The sequence below is a fragment of the Telmatherina bonti genome (genome assembly GCF_933228915.1).
Source record: "Telmatherina bonti genome assembly, chromosome: 10".
NCBI lineage: Eukaryota > Metazoa > Chordata > Actinopteri > Atheriniformes > Telmatherinidae > Telmatherina > Telmatherina bonti.
In genome coordinates, this window is record NC_136628.1 from 25580615 (window position 1) to 25600646 (window position 20032).

At 42.2% G+C, this 20032-nt stretch overlaps 1 protein-coding gene across 4 annotated transcripts in view; it reads right to left on the bottom strand.

Annotated features, from left to right (window-relative positions):
- Positions 1-3905: 3905 nt before the first annotated feature.
- The window catches only part of LOC306761179 (cell adhesion molecule DSCAML1-like), a gene marked incomplete at both ends in the record, with an annotated part of 49950 nt that continues 33823 nt past the window's right edge, over positions 3906-20032 (bottom strand). Inside the window, 26 exons of one of the 4 annotated variants that reach the window (XM_079247280.1) lie at positions 3906-4339; positions 4503-4814; positions 5005-5205; positions 5332-5484; positions 5588-5706; positions 5814-5844; positions 5978-6133; positions 6264-6551; positions 6975-7163; positions 7459-7557; positions 7654-7817; positions 7944-8061; positions 8631-8784; positions 10798-10937; positions 12726-12881; positions 13269-13454; positions 14269-14509; positions 15615-15685; positions 15851-16018; positions 16110-16238; positions 16362-16458; positions 16830-17029; positions 17632-17808; positions 17901-18020; positions 18854-19138; positions 19791-20032. The exon at positions 19791-20032 is cut by the window's right edge and continues 31 nt beyond it. In XM_079247280.1, coding sequence (XP_079103406.1) covers positions 3906-4339; positions 4503-4814; positions 5005-5205; positions 5332-5484; positions 5588-5706; positions 5814-5844; positions 5978-6133; positions 6264-6551; positions 6975-7163; positions 7459-7557; positions 7654-7817; positions 7944-8061; positions 8631-8784; positions 10798-10937; positions 12726-12881; positions 13269-13454; positions 14269-14509; positions 15615-15685; positions 15851-16018; positions 16110-16238; positions 16362-16458; positions 16830-17029; positions 17632-17808; positions 17901-18020; positions 18854-19138; positions 19791-20032 — 4630 coding nt within the window. Of the gene's footprint in view, positions 4340-4496; positions 4815-5004; positions 5206-5331; positions 5485-5587; positions 5707-5813; positions 5845-5977; positions 6134-6263; positions 6552-6974; positions 7164-7458; positions 7558-7653; positions 7818-7943; positions 8062-8630; positions 8785-10776; positions 10938-12725; positions 12882-13268; positions 13455-14268; positions 14510-15614; positions 15686-15850; positions 16019-16109; positions 16239-16361; positions 16459-16829; positions 17030-17631; positions 17809-17900; positions 18021-18853; positions 19139-19790 lie in introns of all 4 variants that reach the window. The other 3 variants (XM_079247279.1, XM_079247277.1, XM_079247278.1) reach the window with 3 other exon arrangements.

Sequence of the window (20032 nt, forward strand, 5' to 3'; positions counted from 1 at the left end):
AAAGAAACCAAATGACCAGTTTTATCAAAAGCATGACTTACACATCAGAATAGTTTCAGTGATCTTTTTATATGATTGTGTGTGATCTGACTATTAGCTGCAGCCTGTAAATATTATGAATGGATGGAGGTGAATAAAAATAAACTATTCATATGTTACAGATAGATATTTGACTGTGCAGTATGGAGTGTGTGGAGTACTAACACAAGGCTCTTTGTTTAGAGAAGTAGGGTAGTAATATAACTGTGTCTTGGAACTTCACTAAAGTACTCTATGTATGTAAATGCACCAGGCTATTGTGGATTATAAATAAGTGTCATTAACTGCTATTTTCTGACTATTTTACCCAGGAAGTTTTATGTATTTACCTTAAGGAGCCTGTTTTTATAAATCCTCCTGTAAACTGATGATCCAGATTAAGTTAAAGTAATATCATGTCTAGTCTTGGCTCCATATTTCAGAGAAACATTAAACAAAAACATTTTTGCATTATGAGAACTGTAATCTGCGATGGACTGGCGAGCTGTCCAGGGTGTACCCTGCCTTTCAACCAAAGACTGCTGGGATAGACTCCAGCTTCGCCGCCACCTATAATCGGACTAAGCGGTTAGGATAATAAATTAATGAGAACTGTAACAAACAATGTTTTGTTCTCTAAAAGTCTGGACAGGCTCTCTGTTACAGTAATTCCTAATAAAAATCTATCTCAAAGCATCATAACCTTCTGAAGTACATCACCAAATTAAATTTTACTATTTGGCTTTTATTGCTGGTTTTCTGTTAGATAAATGATTTGTGTGCTGTATTTACATAAAATAACCAAAGTATTATCAGCTGTGGGAATTTTATATCAAAATCCAAATGTTTTTCTAAAACATTTTTCGAGTGCTGCATAGGGGTGCGGTGGCTAGCTCCATCATCTCACAGCATAAAGTTACTGCTTTGAACCTCTGCTGGATTGTTTCCGTGTGGAGTTTGCATGTTCTCTCTGAGTAGATCTTCCTCCAACAATCCATAAACGTACTTGTTCGGTGAATTGGTGTTTCTAAATTCTCTAGGAGTGAATGTGAATAGTTGCTCATCTCCCTGTGATCGACCTGGTGGTCTATTCCGGGTGTACCCTGACCTTAGTAGCATGTGAGACCGGCTCCAGCCACCTATAGTGAAATGGGATAAGTGGATATGGAAAATAGTGAATAGATATTTTCCAATACAGTTTCTAAAACATCAGTGACCAGTCTAATAATTAGAAAGAAAATTAGAAAGTCTTCAAGGGATTTTCAATTGATAATAAAAGAAGCCTGTTGGAAATGACAGAAACCGTGACGTATGAAAGATAGCTTTATTGCACAAGGTGTTAGAATGATCTTTTTAGTTTTTGCTTTCTTTTCATAGAAAATGTACCTTTGAACACAAGCAATTGCTGTAACAAGCAACTCAAACAAATGTTTGGGATACCCTCAACATTTTTTTTTTTTTTTTTTTTTTTAGAGTTTTTGATTTTCATACATTTTTTTCCATCAATTTTTCCCTTTTAGCAAGCATGCAATGACTTTTCTGAGGATGAACAAAATACAAAATAATGATAATAAAAAAAAGTAAAACAGGACAAATGACAACATCAAAAGACTTTTAAAAAAAAAGAATAAAAAGTTTAACAAATTAGTATCAAAAACATATGGGGAAAGAAAAAAAAAGTATTTTGCCCAAAAGTAAAATATCTTATTTTTGATGCTATTTCAATTTTGAAACGGGGGCGTTCAACCCTGATGTGTCCCCTGATTTACTCTGACGAAAATAGCTCTTCATACAAAATTGTGTTTTATGTACAAGACTTAATCTATAAACAACACTGACAAAGGTAGAGATGATGAATCTATAATGGTTAGAGTGGTGACTTTTTCATTTAATTTATCTGAATGGGGGGGGGACGAGATGACGGGAGCCGGAGTGATTGAGGTTTACAGACCGACTCCAGTCCAGTATATACACAATATAGTAGTTTGCGTGACCAAAAAGAGCTACAAGTCCCTGATTTCACTTTTCTGAACTAGTTTACGGCACAGGCCACATAGCTTCATACTGTTTGACCCCTGGAACCAAGATTTTTGACAAAACCCCGAACATATTAAAGTGAGTGTGACAAATCAGATTCAACAGAGGAACAGATTTGCCTCTTCTTAAGCAAACAAATGAGCAAACAAAGCAAACGGACAAATAAATATAAACCACAAAACACTATTGTGGGAACGCTCAACAAAGGCATCCCAATAGGTGCTTGTGTAAATGTACAATATAGCGCAAATGGAGGGGTTATGAAGATAAAGAGAGTGGGACATTTATAGTACTTCAGACAGGACGACAACAAAGATATCAATTCAGTGAGCATTATATCATTTTCAAAACAGAACTCCCTGACATATAACATCTCTTGACATTAAATTATTTAATTTCATTCACATCATGACTGTCATTCCTTCAGATAGTTGTTGCTTTTCCTTTAAGGAGCGAAGACTGGCTGAGGGGCACAGCTGAATAAGGATACATAATCTGTCTGCTATCCAGTCACAAACAGAGGCCTTATTACCGGAGAATAACTGAAGTCTGCAGCCACTTTACAGCAAACCTTCTCCTCCAAGGATAAAACACGATTTGGGGGTACTGTAAGAAACTAAACCAGCTTCTGAATGTTATTGTAATCAGCAACTTGGGCTCCATAAAAAGTTACTGAGCTCATATCCTCATGAGTGGAATCAAGTAACATCCCAGACATCCTAAAAGACCTTGTGTCATGATTGTTTCCACCCAACACACACAAGCAAGGAGGCATTGCAACATTTTGTTCTGCTTGTCCTTCTTCTCCCATCTTAACACAGGGCTAAGAAAACGGGTCTCTCCCCGTCCACACAGGAGCCAGGCCCTTTTCTGTTAGCTGGCCTACATACAGTCACATGCAGAATATCCTGTATATATACTAAACATTTTTCTTTCTTCAGTCCAACCTTTTCTAAATTGATCTTTTTTTTAAAATTTAATGATTGAGCGATTGTCTCATTCTTAAAATTTGACATTAACATTAAATTGTTGTATATACCACCACACTATTGTAGTATATACAAGTTATACTTTGTCATAATTTTACTTAAATGTCAATAATATACCTACATAGAAATATATATGTAAAATTCTTTATAATACCAAATATTCTCTATTTGTAATGTGAGCTGTTATTATGTTTTTTAGGGTTGTAATGGTTTGATTGAAGAGTTAGATGCTGTTCAGCTTCATAACGGTATGTGGAGAATATTGATGTGATGGGAAGTGAACCTGAATCACCGTTGTAGAATCACCACGAATAGAGAATCTGCCAATAGAAATTTGGGACTTTAAGAGACACAAAAAGGGGGAGAGATACAGTGAGAAGAGGGAACTCAAGTGGAAGTCTTGCAAACTGACAATAGATTATGGAGGACAGTATACGTGTGTGTTTATGAGAGACAAGATGGCCACACGGCTTCATACTGGCTATTGTAGTCTTCATCATTGCGAGCTTTTAGCTCATCAGTGACAGTCAGTATTTCCAAATGACCGCAGGAATCCCTTCCTGTGTTTTAATGTTCATCTCCTGCCAGAAGTGAGTGGAGCTGAGCACCAGCCGGCTGGAACTGTTAGTTGGAGTTAGTAGTTCTTTTGTAGAGTCCCATGTGAACATGAAAAGTAGGGTTAGCTGGGTCTCTGTCTGGGGGAACACCTTTCCCGAGGAGAATTAGACAGGAAGCCGGGCAGTTCACCATTAGTTTGTTTGAAGAAAGATGGCTGCATGCCCGTTCTGGCCCAGACTGATGAGTACCAGAGTGGGACTGGCTGAAGTAGGACCGCAGTGCAAGTCTGTGGAGGAGAATGGACTACACCAGTGTGTATGACTTGGAGTACGCCCCCACACTCTGTTTCTGCAGTCTTCCCAGTGCGGAGGAGCTGCTCTCGAGAAGCGAGTCTCTGGAGCCCCCCACCTTGTTACTGCTGGGAGGGTTGCTGCTTGTGCTGGAAGTGGAAGCTGTCGCTGCGTTGTTGGAGCTGGGCATCGTGAGAGTCCTCTGGGGCAAGGTGGCAGTGCCCGAGCTCGCACCCAAGCTGCCCAGCCCAGAATGGCCCAGCGTCAGGGCCTGCTGCTTGGCAGGGTCGAGAGTCTTGTGACGGCCCTGGGTGTGATACGCCCGCTGCGTGAGGCTGCGGATTGAAGCTTCCCGCGGAGGCACTGCCGGGCACGGGTCATGCAGCTCCCCTTGCTTGCGGAAAAATGGGTCTGTCTTCATGTACAGGGGGAGATTGCAGAATTCACCTATGAAGGGAATCAGATTAATTACTGAAATTGAAGTCACTTTGCATTATTATGACTTACAAACACACACACACACTAAAAAAACCCACTCACATTTCAGTAATGTAAACCAGAAGGACAAATTCAACAACTAACAATCCTCCCACAGGAGAAACACACTTACTTTTGTTAGCGCGGTGTGGAATGGGCACTGCCACATTTTTACCGCGGTCGTAGTCCTGCGGTTTGGGCGGCGATGCAGTGAAGCGGCAGATGCCTGGCTCAGAGGGTGTACTGAGTGAGGTCATGCTGTCCGCCGGGTCATTAGTTCCTGTGGTCATTTGGTCAGACGAGCTGTCGGAGATGAAACATTCTGTGATGGTGAACTTGGCATGTTGCAGGTGTTCCTCCAGCTTGGCGTGCTCGTAGGCTCGAGCCAGCTCCTCGTAGGTGGATGAGGCGCTCTCTGTGGACACCATGCTGTTGCGACCCTTATCTAGAAAACAGATAAGATTTCTTTAGCTGTTTTCTAAATGTAAAAGATTTGTGCTTCTTTTTTTTTTTCCTGGGGAAACTTTTGAAAACCGTTTTCATATTAGACAGTTTTCATGTTACAAGTTAAGATTTAACCTCAAGTTATAGGGTTTAAATTTGAGGAGCTTCTATACTGGTTGGGATCAGCTCACCTGTGTCCTGGGACAGGCTGGCGCTGTAACTGTCACTCTCTGTGGCGGTGATGCCATGAGAGCCCATCGTCCGCCAGTCTGAGGTCAGAGTTCTTGCTGAGGCTGTTGACTGGCTCTGACTGGGTCGGCTCAGTGTCCACTGGCTGGAATATCTGTTCCTGGAGCTGTGAGCTGATTTAATACTCTTCCGGGACACAGGGTCTGAAAAAGGTTGCAGAGTTCGAAAGTGAGTTTAGCATCATGGAGGTGCTGAGTCCATGTAAAAACAATCACGAAGCCTGCATGGAGACGTGCAAAAATGAGAGTTTAAGTAAAAAATAAACTCACTCGTGCCAGGACGGATGTCTGACATGTCAATTAGAGGCCCTGAGTTCTGGATGAGGGCCTGGTGATGCAAAGACACTCCTGTGCAGAAGTTTTGTGGATTCACTGACTGGCTGAACTCTGTGTCTGTGACTGGCACCGCCGCCTTGTCCTCTCCTGTTGCAGACACGTAAGAGAAAAAGGCATCATTGAGATAAATGTGCTAAAAATGACCAACTAAATGCTGACAGTTGTGTTTTGTTGGCGTGCAGTGACCTACCTATCTGTTTGATGCCTTCTTTGTCCTCGATGAGTAGCTGAACACGTGGGATGTCGATATGAAGCCTTGGTCCTTGAGGAGGGCCCTTCACAGGCGTGTCTATGCTGCGATTGTTCTTGCTACACACACAAACGCACAATGATTTTAGACATTATAAATCAGATGTCCCCTGTGTTGAGTTTCAAAAATGAATAAGACCAGCAGTCAGGTAGTTGCAGCATCTTACCTGATAAGCATCTCAGCCAGGCTCTTAGCATCTATAAGAAAATAAACTCTTAATGAGATTATAGTTTATATGAGGATTATGTTTGCAACCTGTCACTTTCTCTTAGAATAATCCATCAAACAAAAGTAGATCAATTTCTTCGCAAACTCTCTTTTAACTCTCACCTCTGAGCCGCTTGAGCCTCTTTTCTTTACGTTTCTTGCGAATAATGAAGAGCAAAGCAACCCCCAGAGTAACCAGGATAACAGGAGAGCCAATGGAAAAAAGCTTTTTCACATCTTCTCCCTCTCCACGGGCTGATTTAATGGGTGGGATTGTACCTGATAAGATGTAAAAAAAAAAATTTAAAAAAAAGGAAAGAAAAAAACAACACAAACAAATAAGAACTAGAAAACTCCAAAAGATCAGTTAGGAAGCGAGAGTTCAGAGAATATTGTAGTGTGTACTCACTGCCATCATAGTCAGTCGTAGCAAACTGGGAGCTCTGGTTGCCACAGCCAGCACTGTTACAGGCCTTCATTTTGAGCTCGTACCACGTGGCCTCACGCAGCTCACTGAGGAAGAGCTGATTGGTGGAGTTGGCCTTGAGGCTTTGCCAGGCCCAGGTGCCTTTGGGTCGGAAGTCCAGCATCAGATCAGTAATGGGGCAGCCGCCACTGGTCCAGCCCTGCAGGTTGAGCCCTGCATGAGTGGAGTTGATGTGGGTGAGCAGCGGCTGGTCTTTGTTAAAAACTGGTTCTGTAGGGAGAAAAGAACAACAAAAACAAGTTAAAAAGATAATAATAAAAGGGTAAAACAATACCCCTCATACCTAATTTATTAAAAATTTAACATCTTAGATGAACATCGTCACTAAAGGTTTAATTCACTGTTTTTTCCACCAATATACTGTCAGCTATGATATAAGTAAAAAAGAAAATATTAAATTATCCCTTCTACAAATTTCCTCAACAATGAAAAAAAAACCTTTAAAATTTATGTTAAAATAATGCGGTTTTTATGCAAATAAATTAAAAAGGAGTGGACACAGATGCATATTTAATTCAATGATTTACTGAATAAATTAGAAATCAAGCAGAATTAAGAATCAAAATCTCCCTCTACCCCGACACACTGACACACACCCTATCCAACCTACGACACTCATCCTCTTCCCCTCACCTCTTCCGTGTGTCTTGGCCTCAATGATCTCACTGATGCGCCCAGAGCCCACACTGTTCTTGGCAGCTAATTTCACTTTGTACCACGTTCCACAGCGCAGATTGTCCAACCTGAAGGAACGCTCGCTGGAGCTGATGAACACATCTCTCCATTCTTCTGTGTTGTCCACAGAATACTGCAGCACAAATCCTGTAGTCATACAGAACATACAGAACTTAGTTTCAAACACAAGTACTCCTATGTGCAAATACAGGTTCTTGCTGGAGCTGCATCTATTCAACACCAGAGGGCAGTGTTTAGTTGTGATTTGCAACACTCATCCCAAGTTTGATTTCCTTTAGCTCAAAATATAAGATTACTGTACAAAATAACTACAACTGGAAGCTGCAAGGCGAAACGCAGTGAAGTGAGGAGGGTCTTCCTAGTGGTTCGCGATTTTTGTTTCTGATTCAACCACAAGTTTGACGGGGCTGTGTCTAGTTACCTCTGATTGAGCTTCCTCCGTTGTCTCCAGGAATCCAAGCCAGTGTGATGGAGGAGGTGGAGGTGGTGGAGACAGTCAGCCGAGGTTGATCAGGAGGAACTGGATGTACAGCAGATAGTTCATGACTCAGCACCAAAAACAGAAACACCACAAAGCCAACACACTCCCCGCTGATGCAAAACATTTTCTTCTTACCTTGTACCACGAGATTTACTATGATGGTGTCAAATCCGAGTGTGTTTGTAGCCGTACAAGTGTAGTACCCAGAATCCTCTGCTTTGACTGAGCGCAGCACCAACGTGCCATTGGATAAGATCTGTCGTTGACTGTCGGCAGTCACGGGAATGGCAGAGTCCTCACTGACGGAACATAAACATTGGTGAGTTAGTCAGCATCGTCAAGTGAATGAAGACGTTATCATCAGCAACATATCCAATGAGAGTGTGTCTGAGTGTGCCATGACTGACACAAAAGTGTGCTCTGACCTGTCTTTGGTCCATTTAATTGTGGGGGCAGGCTCTCCAACTGAGCTGCAGGGCAGACGCACTTCCTTCATCCAGGGTGTGGTCACTGTGCCCCCGAACGACAGGATCTTAGCCGGTACTGGATGTAAAGACACAAAATGCTCAATAGTTACCTTAAGTTTTCTGCATACATGCTTATAAATAAATACACCAAAGTATCTTCCTGGTACTTTCGGTTGTCTGTGTGTGTGTGTCTGCTGTTTGTGTATGAGTGGTCCAGCTTGCCTGAGGGGAAAGGCCTTTATCTAATGCTGAAGGAATAAAAAGCTGTAGCAGAGGGTTTGAAAGTAGCCCCTCCTGAAGCCTCTTACTTTCAGTCTATCTTTTCTCCATAGTTCCGCCCCTTTATTGATTCTGGCCTGCTATCGCTCTCCCTGGGGGTCATTTTACTAGATAGGCTCTGTTCATCACCGCATAATTAACAACAGCGTTTCTCGCAACATAGCCACAACTCAATCAATACTACAGCTGTCAATCAATAGCAGCGAGTGTAGTCAGAGAGATGCGGGAGAGGGTGAGATGAAAGCGACCTGCTCAGAAGAGATCACGTTGCCGGTTCGTAGCTGTCTTTAGAGCGCTCTCCCTCATAACCTTTACACAAATCTCTTTACCCTTCTCCTACACCACAGGCTCGCCTGGAGGACCCACCTTTCCCAGCAGGCTCCACTGTGACCTTTGCGCTGATGTTGCCTCGGCCAGCAGTTGTCACGGCCGCAGCCCAGATGTGGTATTGTTTACCACGGGTAAGGTGCGTGATACGGTAGAAGAGCATCTCTGGGTTAGCCTCGTACTCACTGGGCGCCTGGAAAATGAGACAGCACGCCATGTCATTTTAGCACTCTCATAACACACAAACAAGACGGTGTTGACGGCAGTTGTGTGCAAGACGCACTAATATAATTCACAAGCGTTACAAAATCTACAGACTGAATGTGAATTAAAGGCGAATGCTCACAAATGTACAAAGGTATAAGTACATCATAGCGGTGCCTTGCCTTGTGAACTGTACCATAAATTTTTGCTGTCACCAACTCTTTTCCCTTTAAAGCTCATTATGACACTGACTTTTGTGCTAGCTAAGTATTTATTCTTCTTAAATCATAATCAAAGTTGTTTTTGAATATTTTTACCTACATGAAAGTATTTGTCACATTTTTATTTAGTGGTAACGACGACAGTGTTTTTTTTTAAATGGGGTTTCACTGATCTTCAGAATTATTGTATGTCTTTTTCCCCTCCTTTTTAAGGCATCCATATAGAATGTTCTATGAACTGAAGTCAATTTAGAGAGTCAGAAATACAATAAGTCTTCATATTCTTCTTTCCAGCCCAAAGATTTGAAATCCCTGCCAATGTCAATATTTTTTTCTACACACCTGATCAAAGCTACAAATTATAAAACACAAAGGGAATAAGATTGAGTCAGTGGTAATGAAGTTATTGAACCTGCTTAAAGATTTTTGCTCCAAATTTACAAAAGCTGGTATAAGGCAGCACCAGAAACACTGTATTAAAAGCTAAACAACTCTCTAAATAAATATGACATGCTTGGAAAATATTGAAGTAATGTGTTGTCTGGTGTTATTGTGGGAAAAGGGTTTTCAGTGTGAAGGAGCTTTTTGGAGGCCAATTATAAAGAGCAGGTTACTTAAAAAAAAAAAAAAAAAAAAAAAAAAGAGTTAAAGGAGTAAAAAGTATTTAATTGAATATAATTAAGGAAAAAATATGACAACTAAGTATGATTCATCCATTAGTGGAGTAACTTATCAACATTATTCATTCCTACACACATCTTTTTGAAGGCAAATGTGCTCCTAAATTCTCTCAAAAAAGGTTGTGCGTGAACAAAACCATCTGTATTTCAAGATAATCCTTTTCTATCTCTTTACTCTGCTCACCTCTGTTCATCTTTAGTTCCTTCACTGCTGTCTTTTCCTTCTATCCCACTATGTGTTGCTCAGTGAAGAGGAGAGGATGGGGGAGGGGGGGGGGGGGGTATATATATATGTGTGTGTGGATGTGTGTGTGTGTGTGTGCAGGGGGATTCGAACATTCCTCCAGCATCGTGGTGGTGTTGTGGTGATCCAGGGAGTGATATAGGCAGATAATGAAAAGAAGGACAAAAGCACTCTCATCTCGATGTGACTGATACCCTCCTCTGCTCCTCCCTTCCACCCTGCCTGCCTCCCTCATCCCTCTCTTTTTCTCTCCTTTCCCCCCACAGTGTCTCCCTACCTCTTAATGGTGTGTCTCTTTTTCTCTCTCAACTCCCCCCCCGTCCCCTCCCTTCTTTCTCTGCCCGTGCTCATTTACATGGCACTCATGCACAGGAAGGGAGGAGTATTTGTGAATAATAAGAAAGTGAGAATCTTTCCTTATATCAGACTTCACTGAGTGCTTGGTGTTTGTGTGCATACCATCGAACCAGAATCGAAACACTGCATGTACGTACATAAACAGAAAATGTTAAAATGTGATGTCTGCGTGTGTGTTTGTGTTTCTGATGCGGCAGTGTGCATGTGTGAGCTTGTTCTCGGCCTCATTTGCATATCTACGTCTCATCACGTTGCCAAGACAACCTCATCTGTTCAACTGGGAGGGCAGGAAATAAAGCAATGGTGCAAACACAGTGAAAGAGAGACATGCACAAAGATATGCACACACACACACACACACACACAGGTTCAATTTATGATTTTGGTGCCAAATTAATTATTTCCCTCTGCAGATTTTTATCAACTCACTTGATCCACAAGCACCTTAAAACCTTTTTAACTGACCCCTCATGAGTCACAGCAGCAGAAGGAAGACTTACCGGCTGGCCAGATCCTGGACTTGAGCAGTAGATGGTGTACTTGCGGATAACACCATTTGGTTTGAGAGGAGGCAACCAGGACACAACCACACTGCTCGGAGAGGAAGGAACTGCCTTGATGCCAGCTGGTGGACCAGGAACTAGAGAAATCACATAGCAACATCAGCACACACAGCCTTGCATATGTTGTGTGCATGCGTGTGTGTGAGTGTTTGCGCATGCACATACTGGGTGTTGGATGCTTGTTAAAGTGAGCAGGGCTGTTTGCAGATTGATAGTCTTATCCTGCACTAAGCCGCTCTGGGAGGACTTGGAAGAACTCCCTTTGGGTGGACGGCGGTGACATATGTTCATTTAGAAATTGGTCAGCATTCTAACGCAGTGACACCCAGCATTCTCTTAACTCTCAAACCCACAAACAGATTAGACATTAGTGTCTGATCCTCCGCTAGCCACTTCAGCTTTATACAAGACAGCGCTTAATGCTTTGATTACAAGATAATAGCACGAGAGGGGTTTATGAAAGGATTCACGCTTTACAAAAACACATCAGGACACTACATACTATGAAAAGGGAACAAAGGTGCTTTTGTCACTTTGGCTGAACTGTGTAGGGCTCAACCTATCAAGCCCATTCAGTCCATACTATAAATATAACTCATGTCTGACAGTGGGCCTCATCTGAGTTTTACAGAGGGAACCAACCAAAGTTTTCCATCTAAATCTGTCCTACGCTTCTTTTTTTTTCATTGTTTCTGAAGCTTACTGATGGTCTTTCACCCAAACCACCGTCAACTCCTCTGTCCTACACATGACACAGGCATACATGAAAACCACATAAACTCAGAAAGGAGGGATATAACAAGAGACGTTTTAAAAGATGGAGGCGGGGATGGAACAAAGGTGAGAATGTTAGGTGCCGTTCCCGAGGAAGTGATGATGGCTGTAGCAAAGGGGGAGCCTAAGAGGCAGTCATCATTATCATAACTGGACCGCCATGTCAAAGTAGGAGTGGCAGAGTGAGGGATGGGGTGGGTGGGTGGTTGGGTGGGGGATAAGTCCCATCTGGTGCCCAAAAGCTGCCCCAGACTACAGACAGACAGACAGTCTGCCACACAGCCAACGCACCCCAAGTCATGATGAGGAGCAGAGGCACAATTCTGCTGAGTGAACAAGAGATTGTCCTTCCAGAACACATACATACTGCTAGTACGCCCGAAGAAATGGAAATATAAACATCACCTGCTATCAAAGTTTCACCTGCTCAGGGAAAAAAAAAGAATAAAATAAAATAAAATAAAATAAAATAAAATAAAATAAAATAAAATAAAATAAAATAAAATAAAATAAAACAAAACAAAACAAAACAAAACAAAACAAAACAAAATAAAATAAATGGTCATGACATTTCTGTAATCATTGTTTGTCACCAGTACAGTTACAAATGTGTGATCACTTTTGTATCTTTGCATCTTCAAGCCCCCCCAGGCCCCTCCTCCTCCTTTAAAAAGAGACATGGATCTGCCTGTAATCCCGCCTCCAATGGTGTAAGCACAAAATTAATTCTCTCTAATCCGTGAGGAGTTAATCCCTATGCCTATGGCAAGAGGGCTGGTGGAGAGGATGCGGGTCTGGCTTGATGGCTGACTCCTCGATGCTATATGCTCTGAGAGAGCATCCCCCTCCTCCTTTCCCCCAACTAGAGTCTCCTGCCAGCCCTCCTTCAGCTCTGAGCTGCAGACCCAAAGCCTCTTAATTCTCATTAGCACTGCTAATGGAGCTTCCCAACATAAATGAGCTTTTGTCATGGATTGAAGAAGCAACCCGGCACCCATTTTATCTGCCTCCCATCCACAATCTCCTTACAATGTGGACACTTTCCTGCACTAAAACATTTTAGTGGAACAGCTTAAAAACTATATACTCACGATCTTCACGGGTTTGGATATACAGGACATTACTGCGGACTCCATCTCCAGCTTGTGTGTAGGCCAACACCTGGACGCTATAGTTGGTGAACTTCTCAAGTCCTCGCAGCTCCACCTGTTCCCGTGTGGTGGTGATGTTCTGCATTTCTCCCCATTCTGAGAGTGTACAGGGAAGGAAACCTTGTTTTCTCACAGACCAAAAGTATGTCAGACAAAATATACTTATGTGAAAGTTTATTGATTTGGTAAAGGTGCCTTGCAGGGAAAAGACAGCTCGGATCACAAGGCAGAAGCAAAATGTGCAGCATGTTTAGCAAATGCATAGAATTCTTTAGAGACAAGGAGAGATTTCTGAGCTACACACACACACAGACGCTCACAACGGTAAACACATACATGGACAGTTTTATCTGCACACTAAGGAACAACAAGTGAGTCATGAGAAATGTGTGGATAGACAACACATTCTTACAACACTGACAGAGTGGAAGGTGAGGGTGAGGGTGGGTAAGTGAATTTTAAAATGAGATAGGTGATAATTACTCTGCATTGGCCACTGGGCCTGGCCCCCACAGCACCCACCTCCGTCAGGGAAGAGGGACCAAAACACAACCCGGTAGCCTTTCAGCACACCGTGCAGCGTCAGCCGTGGAGGCTCTGCCCAGGTGATCACCGCCTCGTCCGATGTCACCGAGATTGCTCTCACGTTCTGGGGGGGCTCACTGGGCACTGAGGACAGCAGAAAGGTCACGTTAGCGGTGCTTTGTTTTTCCTTTCTAAGTGATAAAAACAATCTTGTTGCCTTTAAGAAGAGCCGACAGATCTATCTGGCCCTGATGAGCAATGATAACCTGAAATTACAAACCACAAGCAGACTACGCTGAAATAAATCAGTCAAATGAGCTGAAATTAGCTTTGAATTGCTTCTTGTTTGTTTCCAGCTTTTAGAGTGGAGTGGAGCAGTGGTGGAGGGACTGATGCTACGGGAGAAGGATCACTGGGAGAGCAGCATGAATTGTAAATCAGCCACATCTAAGGGGATAAAATTCAGATGAGGTGAGCTGAAAAATGGAGGACAAAATCTGTAGGATGACAATGTTCCTCTTCAATCCAATGGCAGTTGTAAGGGCAACTTCAGACGGCACACTTGGCCAATTACCATCACTCCAGGTGTCTATCATCACTTCATTCAGACAGGAAGGGACCGTAGAAAATGATAAAGTATGGAAACTCGTGAAATAGACAGAAGAAGAAGAAGAGAAGGGAAAAAAGGTGGCGTTGGCAGACATTTACAGAGTAATGGTGTTGCTTGTTCAACTCTTGCTCTCTATCAGCCTAATGAGGTAGCTAATTAATGTGGAGAGCATAGTGGGGGGATGTGCTGCAAATCCATTTCTACCATTTTGTTAAAGCATATGTGTCTGCATTCATTTTCATCCTGTAGTTGCGTTCTTCTCTTTCGGACAAATAAAAGAAGTATTCCCTTTTACAACCACTTCCTCCTACTCTTCTAATTCTTCATCTTGTCATATACTTCTCCTACCATCTTCCAGTGTGGTGGCATTGATCTCAGTGCTGGATGGGCCCGTCCCAGCTCTGTTGAAGGCTTGGACCACAACTCCGTACTGGGCAAACTTCTTCAGGTTGTCCAAAGTGTACACCTCACTGTCCCCCGTGGCTTTCATCTCTACAATGCTGTACTGGCCGTTGCTACCTGGACCGTTCTCTCTGTAGCCAATCTGGTAGCCTCGTATCACACCATTCTGCAGCTCCTTCTTAGGAGCCTGAAAGTTTGAAAGGATAATAAGATTAAGCTTGGAAAAGCAGCATTGAAAATAAAAACATTTTCTTAACCGTTTAGTCCAAATAAGGCTCGCAGGGAAGCTGGAGCCTATCCCAGCTATCATTGGGCGAGAAGCAGGGCACATCCTGGACAAGTCGCCAGTCCATCACAGTGTTTACTAGATTAAATGATCTTTTTTTTTTTTTATCATTAAATAATAAAAAGTTCAATCTCAGAAAATGTGTTAGGTCAGTTCAAGCCATTTACCTCAGTACATTTCTCAACACACTTTTAATTAGCAAAACTCCAGACAAAACTGAGGCTCTTGTACTTGGACCTGAGCGCCTCAGGTAAACACTATGTAATTACTCTGAAAGGCATTAACTTGGCTTCCAGTGTTAACCTCAGAATAATTTTGAACCAGAATCTGTCCTCACATATAAAAGAAATCTGTGGGACTGCCTTCTATAATCTATGAAATATTGCCAAAATTAGGAACCTCCCAATGGAGAGTGACAAAAAAAGTATTCCATACATTTGTTACATTTGGATTGAGGACTCCTGCAAATTCTTATTGTTGGGATGTCCCACAAATGTTCTGAAAGGTCTCCAGCTGATCCCAAGTCCTGCAGCAAGGGTTGTGATGAAAACTAGCAAATTAGATAATATTTCTGCTGTTTGTCTTTCTTCTCTTCATTTTCCCAGTTCATGTCCAGGATAAGACTTGAAGATAAAACTTGAAGTGACCAAGCTCCATAAGGATGCCATGGTTCTATGTCGTTCCCAACCAAGTACTATGCGCTCAGACTGCAGGTTTGTTTGTGGTTCCTGGTGTTTCTAAAATTAGTCAAATAACTTCTTTAGCCCCTTTCTAGCTTCAAGATTAGATTGAAAACTTTCATCATTTTTAAGGTTAGAGTTATGGTTGGCTTGGTTTACCCTTGGCTATTCCCCAAGTTATGCTGCAACAGGCTCAGGCTTCTGGAGGCGATCCCATGATGCGCTGAGCATTTCTCTCAATCTTTCTTTTTTCAGTCTTCTCCCTCCATGTATAAATACACAGTATGACATGATGTAATAAAGAAAAAAGGGAAAAGTGATTTTACCCTCCATGTAACTCGGATGCTCTGAGACGTCATTGGCTGCAGCACTACATCCATTGGCGGCCCGTCGGGTGCTATTGATGACAATTAAGAGTTACTGTTAAAATAATTAACATGAAATTACTTGTTTTCTGATGTTTTGATCTCTTTTTTGAATCACCTTGCCTTGCTTTACATGGAAAAGCGAGACAGACATGAAGGACATAGAAAAGATTTAGAGGAGGAAATCAGTGACTTACGTGCTTCCTCAGTGCTGATCGTGAGCTCTTTACTTGGAAGGCTGCGTCCAATCTTGTTATAAGAGTACATGCGGATGCTGTAAACACAGGCTGGGTGTAGCTCTACAATATTGGCTTGGTTATTGGTTGGCGAGATGTTCCTGGTTGTGTACATGTGATCCCATGAGTCTGTCAAACATATGCAGATGTTAAATCTCTTTATGCCCATAAAAAAGATCATAAAAAGTTTATGCTATTTTTATAAAGGAAAAGGTCCTACCTGACTTGTTCTTGTACTCAATATCATAGCTGGTGATGATGCTGTTGCCATCAAACCTTTGGATCCAGCGTAGGTTCATGCTCCTGTCCTTAACCTCTCTCACCTCCAGCTCGGGGGGATCTGGTGGTTCTATATTTAAGGGGAAAAAAACCCCACAAAGGAGTGTTTTGTGCCATGATTAATGCCAAAGATTTAACTATAACCTGTCAAAACCATGCTACTTTGATGCTTTATAGGATTTTGCAGAAATACCTTGTACTGTGAGCTGGATAAGCCCTCGACCCTCTCCATAGGAGTTGATAGCATGGCAGGAGAAGAAGACAGAATCTCCTCTCTCAGCTGGGTTCAGCTGTCAGAAAAAGGATGCACAACAACACTGTTACAATGTGTCATAAAATACACAAAAATACACTTAAGCATGGACTAGAAACATTTTATTCAATTTAACCTATATTAAGCTCTAAAAACAACACTCATTAAAGTAAAATAATTCAACCATATTTTAATTAATATTCTTGTTAAATAATTACCTTCATAATATATAGATTTTTTTTGTATTTCCAATTTAGTTACCTTAATTTGCTTTGGAAATTTGAATCAATGTCTCCCTCCATCTTTTAAGCTCACTTATCAACAAAGTGCACTACGGTCTCAAAAGGTGAGCAAATTAACAATGTCTACAGTTTTAAGTTGAGTTCTTGGTCAGATAGTCGTTCTGACCTTTAGGGTTGAGATGACTTCATCCCCCTTCTTGTTGATGGTGATGGAATACCGGGGGTTCCTCTCTGCATCAATGACTGTGTCTCCTCTCTCCCAGCGGATAATAATGGGCTGCTCGCCCCGCGCTGTGCAGTTCAGCTCCTTAGTCTGGCCTTTCCTCGCCATGGTGGTGTTGGGGTGGCTGGTGATCATGGCAGGAACTGAGCAGATTCACAGACACGTGTCAGAGTAATGAATAGTTTTATATGGAGTAATGAGATGAGGGAATGGGGATGTGGTATTGAAAGCTGAGGATATATTACCGATGTATAGACATCACTATTCCTGCCCTCCGTTCTCCGTTGTCATTTCACGCTTCAAGCTTCGCTGGCCCTATTATACTATATCTACCCTCTCTATTTGCTTCGTCTTGTTCTCTTCTTCCCATACTTTGGTTTTCCTTCCTCTTTTTTTTTCCTCAGACATGGATTATTGATTGAGTGGAGATCCTGTGGTTTTGTTTTCATCACTAATTCATCATCTCTTTTCCCCAGCAAACAATCTGGAGCGCACAGACCAAAAGCCGAAACAAATAAATCAATAGCAAAGGCATCCCCAGTTAGGAATGTGCAGGACAGAGACAAGACCTTGTTGCATTCAGTACATGCCATAGTAGCCTGGGGCAAAAGTGCACCTTAGAAGTCCTGATTCCTGTCTATAAAAAAAGCTAAGATTTATTTTTGTACCAACCAGGAGATGTGGGAATGAAAGGAAGTGGATTTATGCCAGAAAAAAAAGGGAAAAAAAAGAGATTGACACTTACTCTTGACAGTGAGGATCATGCTTTTACTGATGTCTGAGCCTACACCGTTAGAGGCCTGACAGAGGTAGTACCCCCGGTCATCCTCAAGAACATGTCGGATAAGGAGAGAGCCATTTGACATGATTTGGATGCGACCTGTAAGTGGGACAGGATGGTACTGCTGTGGGTTTCCGACACCTGCAGGACAAACCACAATGCATGTATGTTAGCATGTTAGTGCTTTCATCGTTTTTTTTTTTGCTAACATATGTTGTTGCAGCTGCTTTTACCTTTAGCATGTTTCCACATGACCTTTGGAGGTGGGTAACCCTCCACAGAGCAATTTAGAACTCCGGCTTTTCCGTAAATGCAGTCCTGGTTGTTGGGCTGCACCACGAAACGTGGAGGCACTGAGAAACAAAACAAATGTGTTTTAATCTAAACGATGAGACTTCAAGTAAAAGGTGTGTGTGTAGTGTTTCTAAAAGACCACTGTAGGTCTAAGCTTGCACAGCAGAGTCAAACCAATCCCACTCAGGAATTTGTACTAGCTAGTTAACCAGCTGGCCTCTAAAAACAACAAAAGGCATTTTACCCAAACCATGATTATCTTCTAACTCTATCTAGTTTTCATTTTTAACTCTAACAAAGTAATGGTATTTCCTGAAACGAAGCAAAAAGTGACATTGTTGACATTGGCACCATCATGGCATCTTGGTGTAAGAACTATTTTAGGCCAAACCATGAACATCATTTTAAACTTTAAATAATTATAATAAATGAATGTAACCAAAAAGTGTGAGAAATTGTAACTAAATTTTGCATGCTGGTGAATTTGATGTAACTCAGTCATATCTTCATCTTGATCCACCGTCTCTCCTTTCACCATCAGAGGACTTTATGGCTTAAAAAAGATTTGATAAGATATCTACAGTGCAGAAATGCTCTTTAACTGCTTGTAGGGGTGGTACTTCACAATGACAGGGGTCATATTTAACTTATATATTGTCTGTCACTGATTGAAGGACTTGTTCTGCTGTTTCTATTTTTACCTTATTTAAAACTAATGCACTTTAAAAATTCCCAAAACACGTGTAAGGAGGTGGGAGGTCAAAATTTGTGGCAATTTTTTAACAGACTTAACAGATAGAGGTTTGTTCACTTTCTATATTTCTGTCACTGATTGGTTCAAGTTAGACCTTCAGAATACAAGGTAAGGTTTAGATTGCTAGTTCATTCTCACCAGTGACAATCAGCTGTCTCTCCCAGCTGACGGTGGCAGCAGCGTTGCTAGCGATGCAGGTGTAGTTTCCGTTGTGCTTCAGAGTCACCTTGGAGATTTGCAGGGAGCTCATGAACTCTTTGGTCTCTATTGCGACCCCAGAGGCGGAGCCTGGCACAATAAGCTGGCCATCTTTGTGCCAGGTGATGCGTATGGGCATGTCCCCAGATGACACCACACAGGCGATGTACATGAGCTTCCCCACTGAGGTAGAGGGGATATCGAATGGCTGGATGAGGGGTGGCACTGAGGGACACACACAGGAAACGTACAGAGACTCAGTGGGATAAAAGAAGCAGTAAGAGTGGCAACGCAGCCATCTGGAGCAATGCTAAAAGAGATGGAGAAGGTCATTGGCCAGTGGGCCCCCTTTTTTACCACCATACCCTTCGGCCCCCATCTCCTGCAGCCCATAATAGCTGCTCTGGTTAGAGTCCAATTGGCAGGGGGAAGTCATTCTGTTGCCATAGTAATGGAGGTTGAGATGGGGGTACTACAGCTGAGACATCTGGGGGATTTAATCTAGGCTTCATTATTATTCATCTAATTAAATCAGACACACTCACACTCAGGCACATGCACACACACTTAAACACCTCTGCAGCTGCCCTGTTACCATCGTTAGCCGACTCCCAGACCAAACAAAATTTAGACACAAGCATCTCGAATCGAGAAATAAAAATCTACATTCGATCCCAAATCTCCATTTCCTCGATCCGTATTAAAAAAAGAGCAACCATTTTACATAATGTTGGCAATTCTAGGTTTGTTAGTTTCTGTCTTCTCTCTTTCATGGTCTGCTTGAACAGTGTCATCATTATCTTGTGACCATTGGATTGTTTGGATGGTTACATTTTCCAAAGACATTACCTAACACATTCATTCATGCCACACTTACCTTTTACAGTAACATGCACAGTTTGGTTGATTGACACTTGGGGCTGGATCAAAACACTACACAAGTAGGTCCCCTCATCTGCGCCCTTCTGCACGTCCGTAAGCCTCAGCGTGCCATTCTCAAACACCACTTGACGATGATTATCAGGCAGCTGCATCCCATCCTTTAGCCACTTGATGGAGTAATACGGGTACCCAATCACGCGGCATGTTATATAGGTGTTTCTGCCTGCCACTGCGGTG